The sequence below is a fragment of the Ranitomeya imitator genome, chromosome 5, assembly GCF_032444005.1.
Source record: "Ranitomeya imitator isolate aRanImi1 chromosome 5, aRanImi1.pri, whole genome shotgun sequence".
NCBI classification, from domain to species: domain Eukaryota; kingdom Metazoa; phylum Chordata; class Amphibia; order Anura; family Dendrobatidae; genus Ranitomeya; species Ranitomeya imitator.
In genome coordinates this window covers 228,885,399-228,902,550 of record NC_091286.1, presented here as the reverse complement: position 1 = coordinate 228,902,550, position 17,152 = coordinate 228,885,399, and the positions used below count along the sequence as shown (strand labels likewise).

Below are 17,152 nucleotides of genomic sequence, written 5' to 3'. Positions count from 1 at the left end.
GGAGACTTTAGGAAAAAAAAATAATAGAATAAAATGATTTTTTCAGGAAGAATTTAGAAACCAAATAAAATAAAATGATTTTTTCAGGGAGAATTTAGAAAACAAATAAAACAAAAAAAGGCTTTCTATGGCCCACTGAGTGAGAGATGACGCACACAGGAGTCAGGAGTGGCACACAAGCTCAGAGGCCAATATTTATCTCCCACTGATTGATGTAGTGATTTTTTCAGGTAGATTTGGGAACCCAAATCAAGCTAAAAAAAATAATAGGCTTTCTATGGCCCACAATTGGAGAGAGAGAGAGAGATGGCACACCCAGGAGTCAAGACTGGCACACAAGCAGAAAGGGCAATATTAATCTCCCACTGATTTGTTTTTTTTTTTTTTTTTTTCAGGGAGACTTTAGGAAAAAAAAAATAGAATAAAATGATTTTTTCAGGAAGAATTTAGAAACCAAATAAAATAAAATGATTTTTTCAGGGAGAATTTAGAAAACAAATAAAACAAAAAAAGGCTTTCTATGGCCCACTGAGTGAGAGATGACGCACACAGGAGTCAGGAGTGGCACACAAGCCCAGAGGCCAATATTTATCTCCCACTGATTGATGTAGTGATTTTTTCAGGTAGATTTGGGAACCCAAATCAAGCTACAAAAATAATAGGCTTTCTATGGCCCACAATTGGAGAGAGAGAGAGAGATGGCACACCGAGGAGTCAAGACTGGCACACAAGCAGAAAGGGCAATATTAATCTCCCACTGATTTGTTTTTTTTTTTTTTTTTTTCAGGGAGACTTTAGGAAAAAAAAAAATAGAATAAAATGATTTTTTCAGGAAGAATTTAGAAACCAAATAAAATAAAATGATTTTTTCACGGAGAATTTAGAAAACAAATAAAACAAAAAAAGGCTTTCTATGGCCCACTGAGTGAGAGATGACACACACAGGAGTCAGGAGTGGCACACAAGCCCAGAGGCCAATATTTATCTCCCACTTTTTTTTTTTTTGTTCCAGGGAAAATTTATAAACCCAATAAAAAAAATAATAAATAGGCTTTCTATGGCCCACTATCTGAGAGACAGAGAGAGATGGCACGCTTAGGACTGGCACACAAGCCCAAAGGCCAATATTAATCTCCCTTTTTTTTTTAAGGGAGAATTTATAAAACAAAAAAAAAATAAATAAATAGGCTTTCTATGGCCCACTATTTGTGAGAGAGATGGCACGCTCAGGACTGGCACACAAGCCCAGAGGCCAATATTAATCTCCCACTTTTTTTTTTTTTTCCCAGGGAAAATTTATAAACCCAATAAAAAAAAATAAAAATAAATAGGCTTTCTATGGCCCACTATCTGAGAGAGAGAGATGGCACGCTTAGGACTGGCACACAAGCCCAAAGGCCAATATTAATCTCCCACTGATTGATTTATTGATTTTTTTCAGGTAGAATTTAGAACCCAAATAAAGCAAAAAAAAAAAAAAAAAATGGGCTTTCTATGGCCCACTGAGTGAGTGATGATGCACACAGGAGTCAGGAGTGGCACACAAGCCCTGAGGCCAATATTTTTCTCCCACTGATTGATGTAGTGATTTTTTCAGGTAGATTTTAGAACCAAAATCAAGCAAAAAAATAAATAGGCTTTCTATGGCCCACTGAGTGAGTGATGATGCACACAGGAGTCAAGAGTGGCACACAAGCCCTGAGGCCAATATTTTTCTCCCACTGATTGATGTAGTGATTTTTTCAGGTAGATTTTATAACCCAAATCAAGCAAAAAAATAAATAGGCTTTCTATGGCCCACTGAGTGCGAGATGACACAGACAGGGATGGCACTCTAGCAGAAATGTCAATCATAGGCTATATTCACACTTTGCGGATTTTGCTGCGGATCCGCAGCGGATTTGACCGCTGCGGATCCGCAGCAGTTTCCCATGAGTTTACATTTCAATGTAAACCTATGGGAAACAAAAAACGCTGTGCACATGCTGCAGAAAAATCCGCGCGGAAACGCTGCGGATTACATTCCGCAGCATGTCACTTCTTTTCTGCGGATTTTCAGCTGCTCCAATAGAAAACTGCAGTTGAAAATCCGCAGAAGAAAACGCAGTAAAAACCGCGATAAATCCGCAGTGAAAACGCGCTGCGGTTTTCACTGCGGATTTTGGAATTCTGCTGCGGAAAAATCCGCAGTGGAATCTGCAAAGTGTGAACATAGCCTTAATCTCCCACAAAAAAAAAAAAAAAAAAAAACAGGGAGTGTCCTTCAATTACTATCTCCCTGCAGTAATCTCAGCCAGGTATGGCAGGCAGCAATAAGGAGTGGACTGATGCACAAATTAAATAAAAAGTGTGTACAAACCAAAAAGATAGCTGTGCAGAAAGGAAGGAACAAGAGGATTTGTGCTTTGAAAAAAGCAGTAGGTTTGCACAGCGGCGTACACACAGCAATGCAGCTATCAGGGAGCCTTCTAGGGCAGCCCAATGAGCTACAGCGCTGAGGGGGAAAAAAAAAAAAAATGTAGCTTCCACTGTCCCTGCACACCGAAGGTGGTGTTGGGCAGTGGAAATCGCTACAGCACAAGCGGTTTGGTGGTTAATGGACCCTGCCTAACGCTATCCCTGCTTCTGACGAAGCGGCAGCAACCTCTCCCTAAGCTCAGATCAGCAGCAGTAACATGGCGGTCGGCGGGAACGCCCCTTTATAGCCCCTGTGACGCCGCAGACAGCAAGCCAATCACTGCAATGCCCTTCTCTAAGATGGTGGGGACCAGGACCTATGTCATCACGCTGCCCACACTCTGCGTTTACCTTCATTGGCTGAGAAATGGCGCTTTTCGCGTCATTGAAACGCGACTTTGGCGTGAAAGTCGCGTACCGCATGGCCGACCCCGCACAGGGGTCGGATCGGATTTCATGAAACCCGACTTTGCCAAAAGTCTGCAACTTTTGAAAATGAACGACCCGTTTCGCTCAACCCTAATCAAAACAGCTTAATTTATTTAACATGAAATTCCAAAAAGACAAAAAACACAAGTCATCTAATTTACCAACAGGTGCAGAAATGCTTCAGAAAATCTGCAATATTAAAAAAGCATCACATTATTTATTTTTTTTTTTTTTTAAAGTATATCCTTTTCTTCCAGATGTGAAAAATGCATTCAGGCTCCAAGGTCCAAAGCGTCAGTGGATCTGCTGTACCAGTACAGAAGAGGAGAAGGTCACCTGGCTTTCTGCATGTCAAAGCGCTATTTATGCCAGTATTGAGAAGCCATAAATCCACAATTAGAATTTTCATGTCACTGGATTATAAAAAATAAAAAAAATTGCATTAATACTCTAATACTAATTTTGTATATAATTTATTATATGTAAATCACCTCTAGGGTAAGTTATCAGGCAGCACAGTGCTGCAGAGATCTATGGCTGTCCCATCCGTATTGCACAAATCAACCTCATTCACGTTAATGGAACCGATTTTCAGAGCTGCGAGTGGACACACTGATACTACACACATATTTCCATTCATGGCCTTTATATAGATGATTAAAAGAAACTTAACGTATAAAATTATGTGGTAAACTTTAACCCCTTAGTGATGGATCCAATTTTGGTCTACATGACCAAGCTCTAGTTTTAAACTCTGATATTCTTCTTCATACTCCTGCAATTTTGAAATTCTTGATTTTCATGACACATTGTACTTTGTTACTGGTAAATTTAAGCCAATATGTTTAACGTTTATTCATGAAAATGTCAAAATTTTGCCAAAACTAAAAATGTTGGCAATTTTCTAAATCTGCACTTTTATAACCTTAAATCAGACAGTCATACCTCGCAAAAAAAAAAGTAGTGAATAACATTTAGCTCCCCATGTCTTCGTCACATCACCATCACTTTTCAAACAATTTTATTTTGTTAGGATGTTAAAAGGAATAAAAGTATATCAGCAATTGTTCTTTTTTTTAAAATTTTTTACTAAATATATTTAATGGAACGCTTCACTTTTGGACTGACATTGAAGCACTTGTAAATTAGAAAGCCCCCAAATGTAATTCTATTTTTAAAAAAAATCCCACGCTTCAGAGCATTTTGAACCATAGTCAGGAAGTTTAGTTCCTCGGATGCTTCATAAGAATTAATGCAAAGTTCACTGAAATATTTATTTCCACCAATGTCTGCTTCTTCCTCAGTTTTTCATTTTAACAAGGGGGTAATAGGAAAAAGGACCCTATAATTTGTTACTCATTTCCTCCTAAACGCAGAAATACGCCACGTGTGGTTGAAGTAAAAAAAATATCGGTTGTAGGGTGGGGCTTCAGTATCACTATTTGACTTTTGTAGCACGGAATTTGTGGGGGACATTTACAGAACCCAGAAAAGTAGAAAAACCCTCAAATCGAGACCATTATGAAAATTACACCCCTCAGTGAATTCCTCCGTGGGTGCAGTGAATATTTTGGCCCTATAGAGGTGCTCCCCCCACACCACCCCAAAAAAAGCACAGGGTGGATATTGCAGAATGAAAATTGCAAATGGTGCCCAATATAGTGTGTCCAGCTTGTGCTTCTGAAGAAACACCCCCCTAAATTAAGTGGGTTCTTTCCACTACACCATTGTTGTACATGGGGAAGCGAACTGCGGGGTTGAGAAGAGAGGGAGACCACTTTTCCACTTTGGGCTAGGCTTGGTGGATTTTTCAATAGACTCAGCACTTAACCATGCAGTCTCACCAGGTTTTGTCCTGTTGAAGAGGATCTTGCAAGACCTTGAAACGCGTTGACTTAAATCTGATGAGTGATACCTCCATTTTAATCTCTATATCCATGGTTGTTTCCCTGACCAGTATCTGTGCAGCAGCTGTTATATTGCCATTTAGCAACCTAACAAGGTGAGTGCATCTCTCCTTTTCCTGACACCCTATTGTCACCGGATAAGACCCTAGTGCGCTTTTTTATTTCCCAGTTTCTTCCTTCTATTATCAATCTTTGCATGGAAACTCACTGATGGACAACAGGCCCAGGTGGGGGAGGGGGTTCTTTTTTTGTTGGATAATTTAAAGTTTTTGTTGGTAGCATTTTCAGGTACATAAATAATGTTAAGCCTAGATTCATATTCATCCTGGGATCTACGCTGAGCACTTATGTCGGGATTTCCATCTAAATCCCCAAAACCGTAATGGATGGAGCTATTCACTATAATGAGGCAAATGGAGTCACTTTAGACCCCCTCTGGCTAATTACCACAGTGTCCGAAGAGACTCATTAAGGTGAATTTTTCTGTTGGAGGTTTCATCTTAAGCCCTTCACGACCTTGTGATTTTCCAATTTTTGTGCATTTGTTCTTTTGCTCCTCTTTTTCCTCAGAGCGATAACATTTTTATTTTTCCATCAATATGGCCATGTGAGGGCTTAGTTTTTGTGGGACGAGTTGTCCTTTTGAATAACACCATTGGTTTTACCATAGAACATACTGGAAAATTAGAACAAGATTCCAAATGCAGTGAAATTGCAAAAAGTGTGCAATTCCACAATAGTTTATTTTTATTTACCATGTTCACTAAATGCTAAAACTGACCTGCCATTATGATTCTCCAGATCAGTACAAGTACAAAGATGCCAGACATGGATAGGTTCTTCCTAAATTATGGCGCCATATTCTGAGACCCTTTGCGTCTCCATTTCTCATGATCTGTGTGATGTTATTTTTTGTGCATCGAGCTGATATTTTCATCAATACCTTTTTGGTGTAGATACGATGTTTTGATTGCCCGTTATTGCCTCTTATTGCAAATGTTGGCATTTCAATTTTTTTGCAATTCTGGCAGTTCGATTTTTTTTTCTCATTTTGCCGTTTACTGATCTTATTAATTTACTTTATATTTTTATACATCGAACATTTCTGAACCCAGTGATACAATAATTAAAAAAAAATAAAAAAATACACATTTGGTATTAATTTCAATGGGGGCAAAAATGGGGGTGATTTGAACATTTTTTTAAAAAACTTTTTACTGGCTTCAATAGTCCCCTTAGAAAACTTGAATCTGCGATCATCCGATCACTTGTGCTACACATAGCAGGACTTCAGCCCCGCTACGTGTAGCAATAAACATGATATACACCACAAGCCAGCATTCATAGGAGATTCACAATGACAGGCACAAGAGTCTTCTGAGACCCCTGGCTGTCATTACAACTCGCCTGCGCCTCCTGATCATAACACAGGGGTGCCAATGGGCGGGAAATGTGACGCACTCCCGCCTGGGTGTGTTAAATGCCAGTGATTGACAGCGGCAGTTAACTGGTTAACAGCCGCGGGTGGATCTTGACTTTTAGAGGGACACAACAGCTGATCAGATCATCAGATGCAGGCTGCGATGCTGAGCCAGGCAAGGACATGACCTTAGACGTACAGTATGCATCTATTGTGGGTTTAGAAAAAAAAAAAATCACATCCAGCAAAATGGCAGTGGCACCTGCGAAGTAGCATGTATCTCTTACTGATGGATGCTACTGCTCAAGCTCCACTGACATTTTGCTGGAGGGTAAATAATGTGGCTGCGGCATTTGCACAGTATCATCTATTAGTAAGAGATATGCTACTGCACAGGCGCAGCTGCAATTTTCCTGGATGTAATTTTTTTTCTAAAAACCCACAATATTGCTGTTTTTAAGCTCACATATGCATTATGCCAAATAGGAGGCAGGTCACTGAAGGATTAGTGACCTGTCATAAGCCCATACAGATGACCCGCATCAAAGCCGGGACATGTCACCTGTTTTGTACAGCTGACATGCTCCCGCAATAGCGGCGGGTGGAATCCCAATCCACCCGCTGCTGTTAACTAGTTAAATGGCCCTGTCAAACACGGACAGTGGCATTTAACAAGCGCTTCCGGCCGGAAATGCGCGCATCGGTGACCCCGAGGGGGTCATCGGAGCATTGGCATAACAACCAGAGGTCTCATGCAGACCTCTATGGTTGTTGATGCCAGATTGCTGTGAGCACCACCCTGTGGTCGGCGCTCATAGCAATGCTGTAATTCTACTACATAGGAGCGATCTGAGCATCGTTCTTATGTAGCTAAGCCAATCAGGCTATGCCAGCTTTTAGCCTCCCATGGAGTGAAGGCAAAAGGGCCAACAAGTGCTAAGCATCTCTGGGAACTCCTTCAAGATTGTTGGAAGACCATTCCCGGGTGACTACCTCTTGATGCTCATCAAGAGAATGCCAAGAGAGTGCAAAGAAGTCATCAAAGCAAAAGGTAGCTACTTTGAAGAACCTAGAATATAAAGCAGGGGTGTCAAACTGCATTCCTCGAGGGCCGCAAACCATGCGTGTTTTCAAGATTTCCTTAGCATTGCACAAGGTGCTGCAATCATTGTGTGTGTAGGTGATTAAATTATCACCTGTGCAGTACAAGGAAATCCTGAAAACATGACCTGGTGGCAGCCCTCGAGGAATGCAGTTTGACACCTCTGATATAAGGCATAATTTCAGTTGTTTCACACTTTTTTTGTTAAGTATATAATTCCCATTGTGTTAATTCATAGTTTTGATGCCTTCAGTGTGAATGTACAATTTTCATAGTCATGAAAATACAGAAAAATCTTTAAATGAGGTGTGTCCAAACTTTTGGTCTGTACTAATTTATATATATATATATATATATATATATATATATATATATATATATATGGATTTTCTGAAGTAGTACATTGGGTATCAAGGCATCATGTTACTCAGCCTCCTATGACCTACATGCCCGTCCTGTATAGACGGTTTAAGACTGTTGATCCTACCGAAATCACTCAGGATCAGCAAAGATCACTATACTCCATCAGACTCAAGGACACATTTCTTTGGCTTCTCATCCTACATCTCTGACTGCTCCCTTCAGTGTATTCTTCTGCCAACTCTCCTTCCCCTTAGTATTGGGGTTCCTGAGGGTTCAGTCCTAGGTTCCCTCATCTTTTCTCTGAATACCACTGCTATTGGACAAATCACTGGCCGATTTGGTTGTCAGTACCACCTCTATACTGATGACAGCCACATATTTTCTCCGAACATCAATCCTGCATTACTACAAAATACCATATGCAAATTGCCTCTTCTGAGAAAAAGAGGACTTAAACTCTATAGCGCCACCTGTTGGAAGTAGCAATTTGCAAGAGGCAATTTGCATATTATATTTCCCAGAGGAGCATTGCACGGCGAATAAGCCTCCTTACCTTGACAAGCCAGAGATGGTATGTCACTCTCCATAAGGAGAAACGATACCCCTTAGGCCGGCTTCACACTTGCGAGTTTTACGGACGTAAGAGCGCAGAAACTACGTCCGTAAAACTCGCAAAAAATACGGCACAATTATTCTCTATGCCCCTGCTCCTACCTGCCGTATTTTACTGATCAGTATTATACGGCTTTCTACGGCCGTACAAAATCGCAGCATGCTGCGTTTGTCACCGTACTGCGCAAGAAATACGCCAATGAAAGTCTATGGAAGCGTGAAAAATACGGATTTCACACGGACAAGCAGTGTGACTTGCGAGAAATACGCAGCGCTGTTAGAGAGAAAAGCCGGTAATTCAGTGCGGTGTACAGTAAAATCACACTGACAGCTTCCAGTAGAATAGGTAGAATAAATGTGTACACATAGAATAGGTGTATATATATATATATATATATATATATATATATATATATATATATATATATATATATATATATATATATATATATATATATATATATATATATATATATATATATATCAGTGAGACACATATATGTATATATATTAATATTTATTCCAGCGCTATACAGCTTGAAAGCCAGTAATTCAATTACCGGCTTTTTCTTTCTCCTTCCTAAAACCCGACATGATTTGAGACATGGTTTACATACAGTAAACCATGTCTTCTCTCCATTTTTTTTGCAGATTCCACACTACTAATGTCAGTAGTGTGTATCTGCAAAATTTGGCCGTTCTAGCTCTTAAAATAAAGGGTTAAATGGCGGAAAAAATTGGCGTGGGCTCCCGCGCAATTTTCTCCGCCAGAGTAGTAAAGCCAGTGACTGAGGGCAGATATTAATAGCCTGGAGAGGGTCCACGGTTATTGGCCCCCCCCTGGCTAAAAATATCTGCACCCAGCCACCCCAGAACAGGCACATCTGGAAGATGCGCCTATTCTGGCACTTGGCCACTCTCTTCCCATTCCCGTGTAGCGGTGGGATATGGGGTAATGAAGGGTTAATGCCACCTTGCTATTGTAAGGTGACATTAAGCCTAATTAATAATGGAGAGGCGTCAATTATGACACCTATCCATTATTAATCCAATTGAATGAAAGGGTTAAATAAAACACAAACACTTTATTTCATTAAAATAATTTTAAATAATAACAATGGTTGTTGGAGTATTTTATTCTACGCCCAATCCAGTCACTGAAGACCCTCGTTCTGTAAAAGAAAAAACATAATAAACCAACAATATACTTACCCTCCGCAGATCTGTAACGTCCAACGATGTAAATCCTTCTGAAGGGGTTAAAACATTTTGCAGCAAGGAGCTTTGCTAATGCAGGCTGCTCCTCGCTGCAAAACCCCGGGGAAGGAGTCTAAATATAGATCAATGAGCTATATTTAGCTTCATTTGCGGTGAGGCGCCCTCTGCTGGATGTTCATAGATCGTGGGAAATTTCCTAGAAAGCTCCCAGGCTTTCTAGGCAAGTTCCCACGATCTATGAACATCCAGCAGAGGGCGCCTCACCGCAAATGAAGCTAAATATAGCTCATTGATCTATATTTAGACTCATTCCCCGGGGTTTTGCAGCGAGGAGCAGCCTGCATTAGCAAAGCTCCTTGCTGCAAAATGTTTTAACCCCTTCAGAAGGATTTACATCGTTGGACGTTACAGATCTGCGGAGGGTAAGTATATTGTTGGTTTATTATGTTTTTTCTTTCACAGAACGAGGGTCTTCAGTGACTGGATTGGGCGTAGAATAAAATACTCCAACAACCATTGTTTTTATTTCATTAAAATAATTTTAAATAATGTGTTTGTGTTTTATTTAACCCTTTCATTCAATTGGATTAATAATGGATAGGTGTAATAATTGACGCCTCTCCATTATTAATTAGGCTTAATGTCACCTTACAATAGCAAGGTGGCATTAACCCTTCATTACCCCATATCCCACCGCTACACGGGAATGGGAAGAGAGTGGCCAAGTGCCAGAATAGGCGCATCTTCCAGATGTGCCTGTTCTGGGGTGGCTGGGGGCAGATATTTTTAGCCAGGGGGGGGGGCCAATAACCGTGGACCCTCTCCAGGCTATTAATATCTGCCCTCAGTCACTGGCTTTGCTACTCTGGCGGAGAAAATTGCGCGGGAGCCCACGCCAATTTTTTACGCCATTTAACCCTTTATTTTAAGAGCTAGAACGGCCAAATTTTGCAGATACACACTACTGACATTAGTAGTGTGGAATCTGCAAAAAAATGGAGAGAAGACATGGTTTACTGTATGTAAACCATGTCTCAAATCATGTCGGGTTTTAGGAAGGAGAAAGAAAAAGCCGGTAATTGAATTACCGGCTTTCAAGCTGTATAGCGCTGGAAAAAATATTAATATATATACATATATGTGTCTAATGACATTATATATATATATATATATATATATATATATATATATATATATATATATATACAGTATATATATATATTTTTTTCTTTTTGGGACACATGGATCATTTCTATAGCGGTATGTTGGATTTGCAAGCCTGCGAGAAAACCACGCAGTACGGATGCCATACGGATTACATACGGAGGATGCCATGCGCAAAAAACGCTGACACACCCTGCCTACGGAGGAGCTACGGACCACTATTTTCGGGACATTTCAGCGTATTACGGCCGTAATATACGGACCGTATTTTGATACGCTGAGTGTGAAGCCGGCCTTAGACTACAAAATACCAGTAATTCTCTGCTGTCACTAAAAACAGGATTTTTGGTTGCTTACCGTAAAATCTGTTTCTTGAAGCCTCCATTGGGGGACACAGGAACCATGGGTGTATGCTGCTGCCACTAGGAGGCTGACACTATGCAAATAAAAAAGTTAGCTCCTCCTCTGCAGTGTACACCCCACCGACTGGCATTATACTCTTCAGTTAGTGAGAAAGCAGTAGGAGATAATGAAACAAGGTTGAAAAACCATAACCACAAACTTGAGAACTATAACGTGAGAACAGTCATAGAACAGATAACAACAGAAAACATTGGGAGGGTGTTGTGTCCCCCAATGGAGGCTTCAAGAAACAGATTTTACGGTAAGCAACCAAAAATCCTGTTTTCTTTATCGCCTCTCATTGGGGGACACAGGAACCATGGGACGTCCCAAAGCAGTCCCAAGGGCGGGAAAACGGACTTCCATCAGGTCAGAGGACTCACCACTGCCGCCTGCAGGATCCTTCTGCCTAGGCTGGCGTCCGCCGATGTGTAGGTATGGACCTTGTAAAATTTGGCGAACGTGTGGATGGAAGACCAAGTTGCCGCTTTGCAAAGCTGTAGGGCGGAAGCCCTGTGGTGCACTGCCCAGGAGGCGCCGACTGCCCGGGTAGAGTGAGCCTTAATCCCAGGAGGGGGCACTCTGTTCTTGACCCGGTAAGCCTCTAAAATTGCCGTTCTGATCCAGCGAGCAATAGTCGCTTTAGAAGCCGGCTGGCCTCTGCGTGTGCCATCAGGAATGACGAAAAAAGAATCCGTCTTCCGGAAAGAGGATGTTCTATCCAGATAAATCCTCACTGCCCTGACTAGGTCTAGCTTGTTCAACGATCGCTCCAGAGGATGAGTCGGAGCTGGACAAAAGGAAGGTAGAACGATGTCCTCGTTGAGGTGGAAGGTGGAAACCACCTTAGGAAGAAAAGAAGGTGGAGGTCGGAAGACCACCTTGTCCTGGTGAATGACCAAAAACGGAGGGCGGCAAGACAGTGCCGCCAGCTCGGAAACGCGGCGAATGGACGTGATGGCCACAAGAAAGGCCACCTTCCAAGATAAAACTGATAGAGGAATCTCCCTAAGAGGTTCAAAGGGAGAAACCTTCAAAACGTCCAGTACCAGGTTTAGGTCCCAAGCCTCCACAGGGGCCCTGAACGGCGGGACGGCGTGGGCTACCCCCTGAAAGAAGGTCTTAACCTGTGGCCGAGAGGCCAAGGTCTTCTGAAAGAGGATGGAAAGCGCAGAGACCTGACCCTTCAGGGAACTAAGAGCCAGGCCCGAATCCAGTCCTGCCTGAAGGAAGGCCAAAAGAGAAGGCAGAGAAAAAACCATAGGCGGCACGCGGTTGGACTCGCACCAACGGAAGTAGGCCTTCCAGGTGCGGTAGTAGATCCTGGAAGACGAAGGCTTCCGAGCCTGAATCATGGTGTGAATCACCCGGTCCGAAAGGCCGGACGCTCTTAGAACCGTGGTCTCAACAGCCACGCCGTTAAACTGAGCGACCGAGAATTCGGGTGGCAGATCGGACCCTGGGACAGCAGATCGAGCCTGTCTGGAAGGCACCAGGGAGCGTCCGCGAGAAGGTTGACGAGCTCCGCGAACCAAGCTCTCCTGGGCCAATCCGGGGCGATCAGGATGACCGTCACCCCTTCCGCTTTGATCTTCTTCAACAGTTTGGGAAGTAATGGAAGGGGTGGGAACAGGTAGGGCAGCTCGAACTGTGACCAAGGAATGGCCAGAGCATCGACGCCCACTGCGAGAGGATCGCGGGACCTGGAGACGAATTGCGGAACCTTCCTGTTGATTCGAGACGCCGTGAGATCCACATCCGGAGTTCCCCATCGAAGACAAATCTGATGGAAGACCTCCGGATGCAGGGACCATTCCCCTGCCGCGAGACCCTCGCGGCTGAGGAAGTTGGCGGCCCAGCTTTCTACGCCGGGGATATGCACCGCGGATATCACCGGAACCGTTGCCTCTGCCCAAAGGAGGATCTTGGATACCTCGGCAAGGGCCAAGGAGCTCCAAGTCCCCCCCTGATGGTGACATATGCCACAGCCGTGGCGTTGTCCGTCTGGATCCGGACTGGAAGGCCCCTGAGGATCCTTTCCCAATGGCGGAGGGACAGAAAGATGGCCCGAATTTCGAGGACGTTGATCGGCAGCGCAGACTCCTGCGGCGACCAACGGCCCTGAACCATCAGGTGGCGAAAAACCGCACCCCAGCCGATCAGGCTGGCATCCGTTGTCACCACCTGCCAGTGAACCGGAAGGAAGGACCTGCCCTGGGAGATGAGAGGAGACGTCAGCCACCAGTTGAGAGACCGCTTGACCTGAAAGGAGAGTCTGATCGGCCGATCCAGGGAGAAGACCGACCTGTCCCACTGAGACAGAATGGCTTGCTGAAGGGGTCGAGAATGGAATTGGGCGAAGGGAATCGCTTCCAAGGTAGCTACCATCCTCCCCAGAACCTTCATGGCCGATCGGAGGGAGGGAGGCCGAGGACCCTGGAGCAAGAGTATGTCCCGACAAAGGGTGGATCTCTTGTCTTTGGGAAGGAAGACTCTGGACTGACGAGTGTCGAAGAGCATTGCCCAGAAAGATGATGCGCTGAGAAGGAATAAGGCAGGACTTCTTCCGGTTGACCAGCCATCCGAAACGGGATAAGGTGTCGAGAACAATGGACAAGCTTTCGTGGGCCTGAGCAAAGGACGGAGCCTTGATGAGGATGTCGTCGAGGTATGGAAACAGGACCAAGCCTCTGACCCTCAAAATGGCCATCAGCGCCGCCATGATTTTCGTGAACACCCTTGGCGCGGTTGCGAGACCGAACGGTAGGGCGACGAACTGAAAATGATCTTGTTGCACTGCAAAGCGCAGGAAACGGTGATGTCCGGGAAATATTGGAACATGTAGGTAGGCGTCCTGGATATCTATAGAGCATAGAAATTCCTGAGCCTCCATGGAAGCAATTACTGAACGAAGGGATTCCATCCTGAAGTGTCTCAGGCGAACCCTCCTGTTCAGCAATTTGAGGTCCAGAATGGGACGAACCTTGCCGTCTTTTTTCGGTACCACAAAGAGGTTCGAGTAGAAACCCGTGTACCGTTCCTTTTCTGGGACGGGAACAATTACCCCGGATTTTAGCAGAGAAGCGATGGCTGCGAAGAAGCCTGGAAACAAAGCGGGATCTTTTGGAGGACGAGATTGGAAGAAACGATCCCTGGGTCGGGAGGCGAACTCTATTTTGTATCCCGAGGATACAACTTCCCTGACCCATGCATCCTCTACTGCGGAAATCCAGACGTCCCTGAAACGGAGAAGACGGCCCCCCAACCTGGGAGTTGGGCTGGAGTCTTGCCGAGAGTCATGCGGAAGTGGATCTTCCAGTCCTGGGCCTGGACGATCTACCCTGGGAATAGCGAGGACGCCAGGACGGAGTGGGCCTGAAGGACACTGCCTTCTTCTCTTGACGTGCCTGTGGCCTCTGTTGCTGCTGGGAAAAGGAGTTTGATGCAGCGAAGCGACGAAAAGGCCGAAACGAGCGAAACTGCCGTCTAGGGGGAGGGCGACGAGGTTTAGCCTGGGGGAGAAGGGAACTTGTGCCCCCAGTGGCGTCCTTAATGATCTGGTCCAGCTGGGAACCAAAGAGACGAGAGCCCTGGAAGTGAGGGACTTTTTGGAGGACAAGTCCGCCTGCCAGGCCTTGAGCCAAACGGTCCGGCGGATGGCAACGGCATTGCTGGAAGCCTGAGCCGCACAAGAGGCGACATCCAGGGAGGCGGAAACCAGGTATTCACCCGCGTGGGAAATCTGGTTGGCAAGTTCCGCTAATTGCGCGGGAGGCGCCCCGTCCAGGATACCTCGCCGTAGATCCTTGGCCCATTTTGAGATGGATTTTGAAGCCCAAGTGGAAGCAAAGGCTGGGCATAGCGCTGCTGAAGCCGCTTCAAAGGCAGATTTCGCGAAGGATTCTATAACTCTATCGTTAGAATCCTTCAGAGACGCTCCGCCGGACAGTGGAAGCACCGTGTTGGTGGACAGCCTGGAAACAGGGGGATCCACCGAGGGAGAGACCGTCCAATTGGCGGTAAGATCTGGTGAAAAAGGATATAACACCCCCAGGCGTTTTCCCCTCTGAAAACGTCTGGTCGGATTCTCTCTCTCTCTGGCCAGGATTTCCTCGAATTCAGGATGAGGAGCAAAAAATTTTGAAGGTGGTTTGGCCCGTCTAAACGAAACCGCCTGATCTGCGGGTTCCGTAGAGGGATCCTTAATGCCACAGGTTTGGTTAATAGCCCGAATGAGGTACTGGACCGACTCACTCATGGTGGCGATTTGGCTAGGATCCAGCTCCGAAATCTCCTCTGAGGGCGCATCAGATAAAGCCTCGCCTGACTCAGGGGAGGAGGAACGGTGCGACACCAACCGCGGGGGAGGGCCGGGCGGCGAGATGGAACGCGAAGAGGACTCAGACCGACGTTCCTGTCTGGACCTTTTGTAGCTTGGCAAGGAGGTCTCGGGTGGCGGTTCCTGCGACCCGCTGGCCACGGCAGGGGTCTGCAGGGGTAACCGATCCAGCGCGGACACCAAGGTTTGAGATACCCGTGTTAAATCGGCCACCGATTGTGACAGAGAGGCGGCCCAGCCTGGGATGGGGGGATCACTCTCGGGCGGAACAGTCGGGGGATCCTGGGCGGTGGGAACAATCGGGTTGCTGCAGGACTGACACAGCGGAGAGGACTGACCTGAGGGAAGTTTGCTGTTACAGGACGAACATGCAAAGTACGTGACTAAGGCAGAAGATGAAGAGGTAGGGGGGCGAGAGCGGCCCCCTTTAGAAGACATTTTGAGAGATCCCTGAAGATGCCAGTGGGTTAGGGGACAGTGGGGCAGAGAAGGGTGTCAGTCTGCAGTGCAGCTACTCACGGACCCGGTCCTGGAAGATGTCCCACTTGTTGCTGTATTCTTGCGATGCTGAGCCCACAGAAGATGCGGGCGAAGGAGCGTGGCGCGCTGCGTGAGGTGCTGCGAGGGCTGCTTGCTGTGTGAAGCGGCGCACACCAGCTGAGAGTCCCACGAGGAAGGGGGGCGGAGCCAGACGTAGAGGCGCCGGTGGGCAGGGCGCAGTATGTCGGGCGGGAAAAAGCCCACCCGCAGAAGCGGAAATGGAGAAAGCCGACAACCGGAAGTAGGCCCCGGCCGAAGCCGGGGCCTAAATTAGGGACCGGCGGCCGAGAAAAAAAGGCCGCGGCGCCGAAATAGAGCGCCGGAAACAATGCGGCGTGAGGGAGGCTGGCGCCGCTGAAGGGCGCCGCAGACAACACCCTCCCGCGGCGCCAGAGCAATGCGCCGCAGGGAGAAGCGGCGCGACAGCCTGCAGGTCACAGAAGGGCGCCGCAGATAACCACCTCCTGCGGCGCCAGAGCAATGCGCCGCAGCGAGAAGCGGCGCGACCGCCTGCAGGGCTGCCGCGCAAAGGATGTGCCCAGAGTAAAAACCGCAGCGCCGGTAATGCGCCGCGGAAGGAGCGTACGGCAGCCATAGAGCTGTCGTGGAAGAAATGCTGGCCACAGGGGAAAAGAGCGCGGTGGCCTAAAAGGGGGCCCCCGCGCTGGAGAGCAGAAGGCCCCTGCAGAAAAGGGGAAGAAATGTGGAAATACCAGCCGCGCCACCGAAAGACAGGCAATGACCGGGTAAGCGAGTCGCCAGGGAGCCCCTAACAAGAACCCTATCAAAGGTCTGGGATGGGAGGGGAAGGGAGAATATACTCACCTAAAAATTCCACGCGTACTAACCTTGAAAAAGGGTTGAGACGTCCAGGGAGCTGATGGACGTCCTCGTCTCCTCAACCGACAGGCTCTGGTGGGCGAGTGGGTGGGTGACGGAGCCAGGACCGGACTTCTGAGCACGCTTGTGTGCTAGGCTCTTGGTCCTGGAGAGGGATCTATGAGGATACGGGGTGGCAGTACACACCGTACTCATAGTCCGCCTTGTGGGACTACAGGTGTGACTGTTCACCCTGTATCCCTCCGGGAAACCTGTAAAGGAAGCGACGCACATAGAGGTAGATAAGGGTCTAATGAAAGACCCGTGTCCACCTCCTACTGACACTAAGCTAAACTGAAGAGTATAATGCCAGTCGGTGG

General features: G+C 46.1%; 1 protein-coding gene across 1 annotated transcript in view; it reads left to right on the top strand.

Moving 5' to 3' along the window:
• The window catches only part of ECT2L (epithelial cell transforming 2 like), a 176,587-nt gene extending 173,249 nt beyond the window's left edge, over nucleotides 1-3,338 (top strand). The window contains exon 23 of the mRNA XM_069725941.1: nucleotides 3,144-3,338. Within this exon, the coding sequence (XP_069582042.1) occupies nucleotides 3,144-3,274 (131 nt within the window). The 3' untranslated portion in view covers nucleotides 3,275-3,338. The remainder of the gene's footprint in view (nucleotides 1-3,143) is intronic.
• Nucleotides 3,339-17,152: the final 13,814 nt, after the last annotated feature.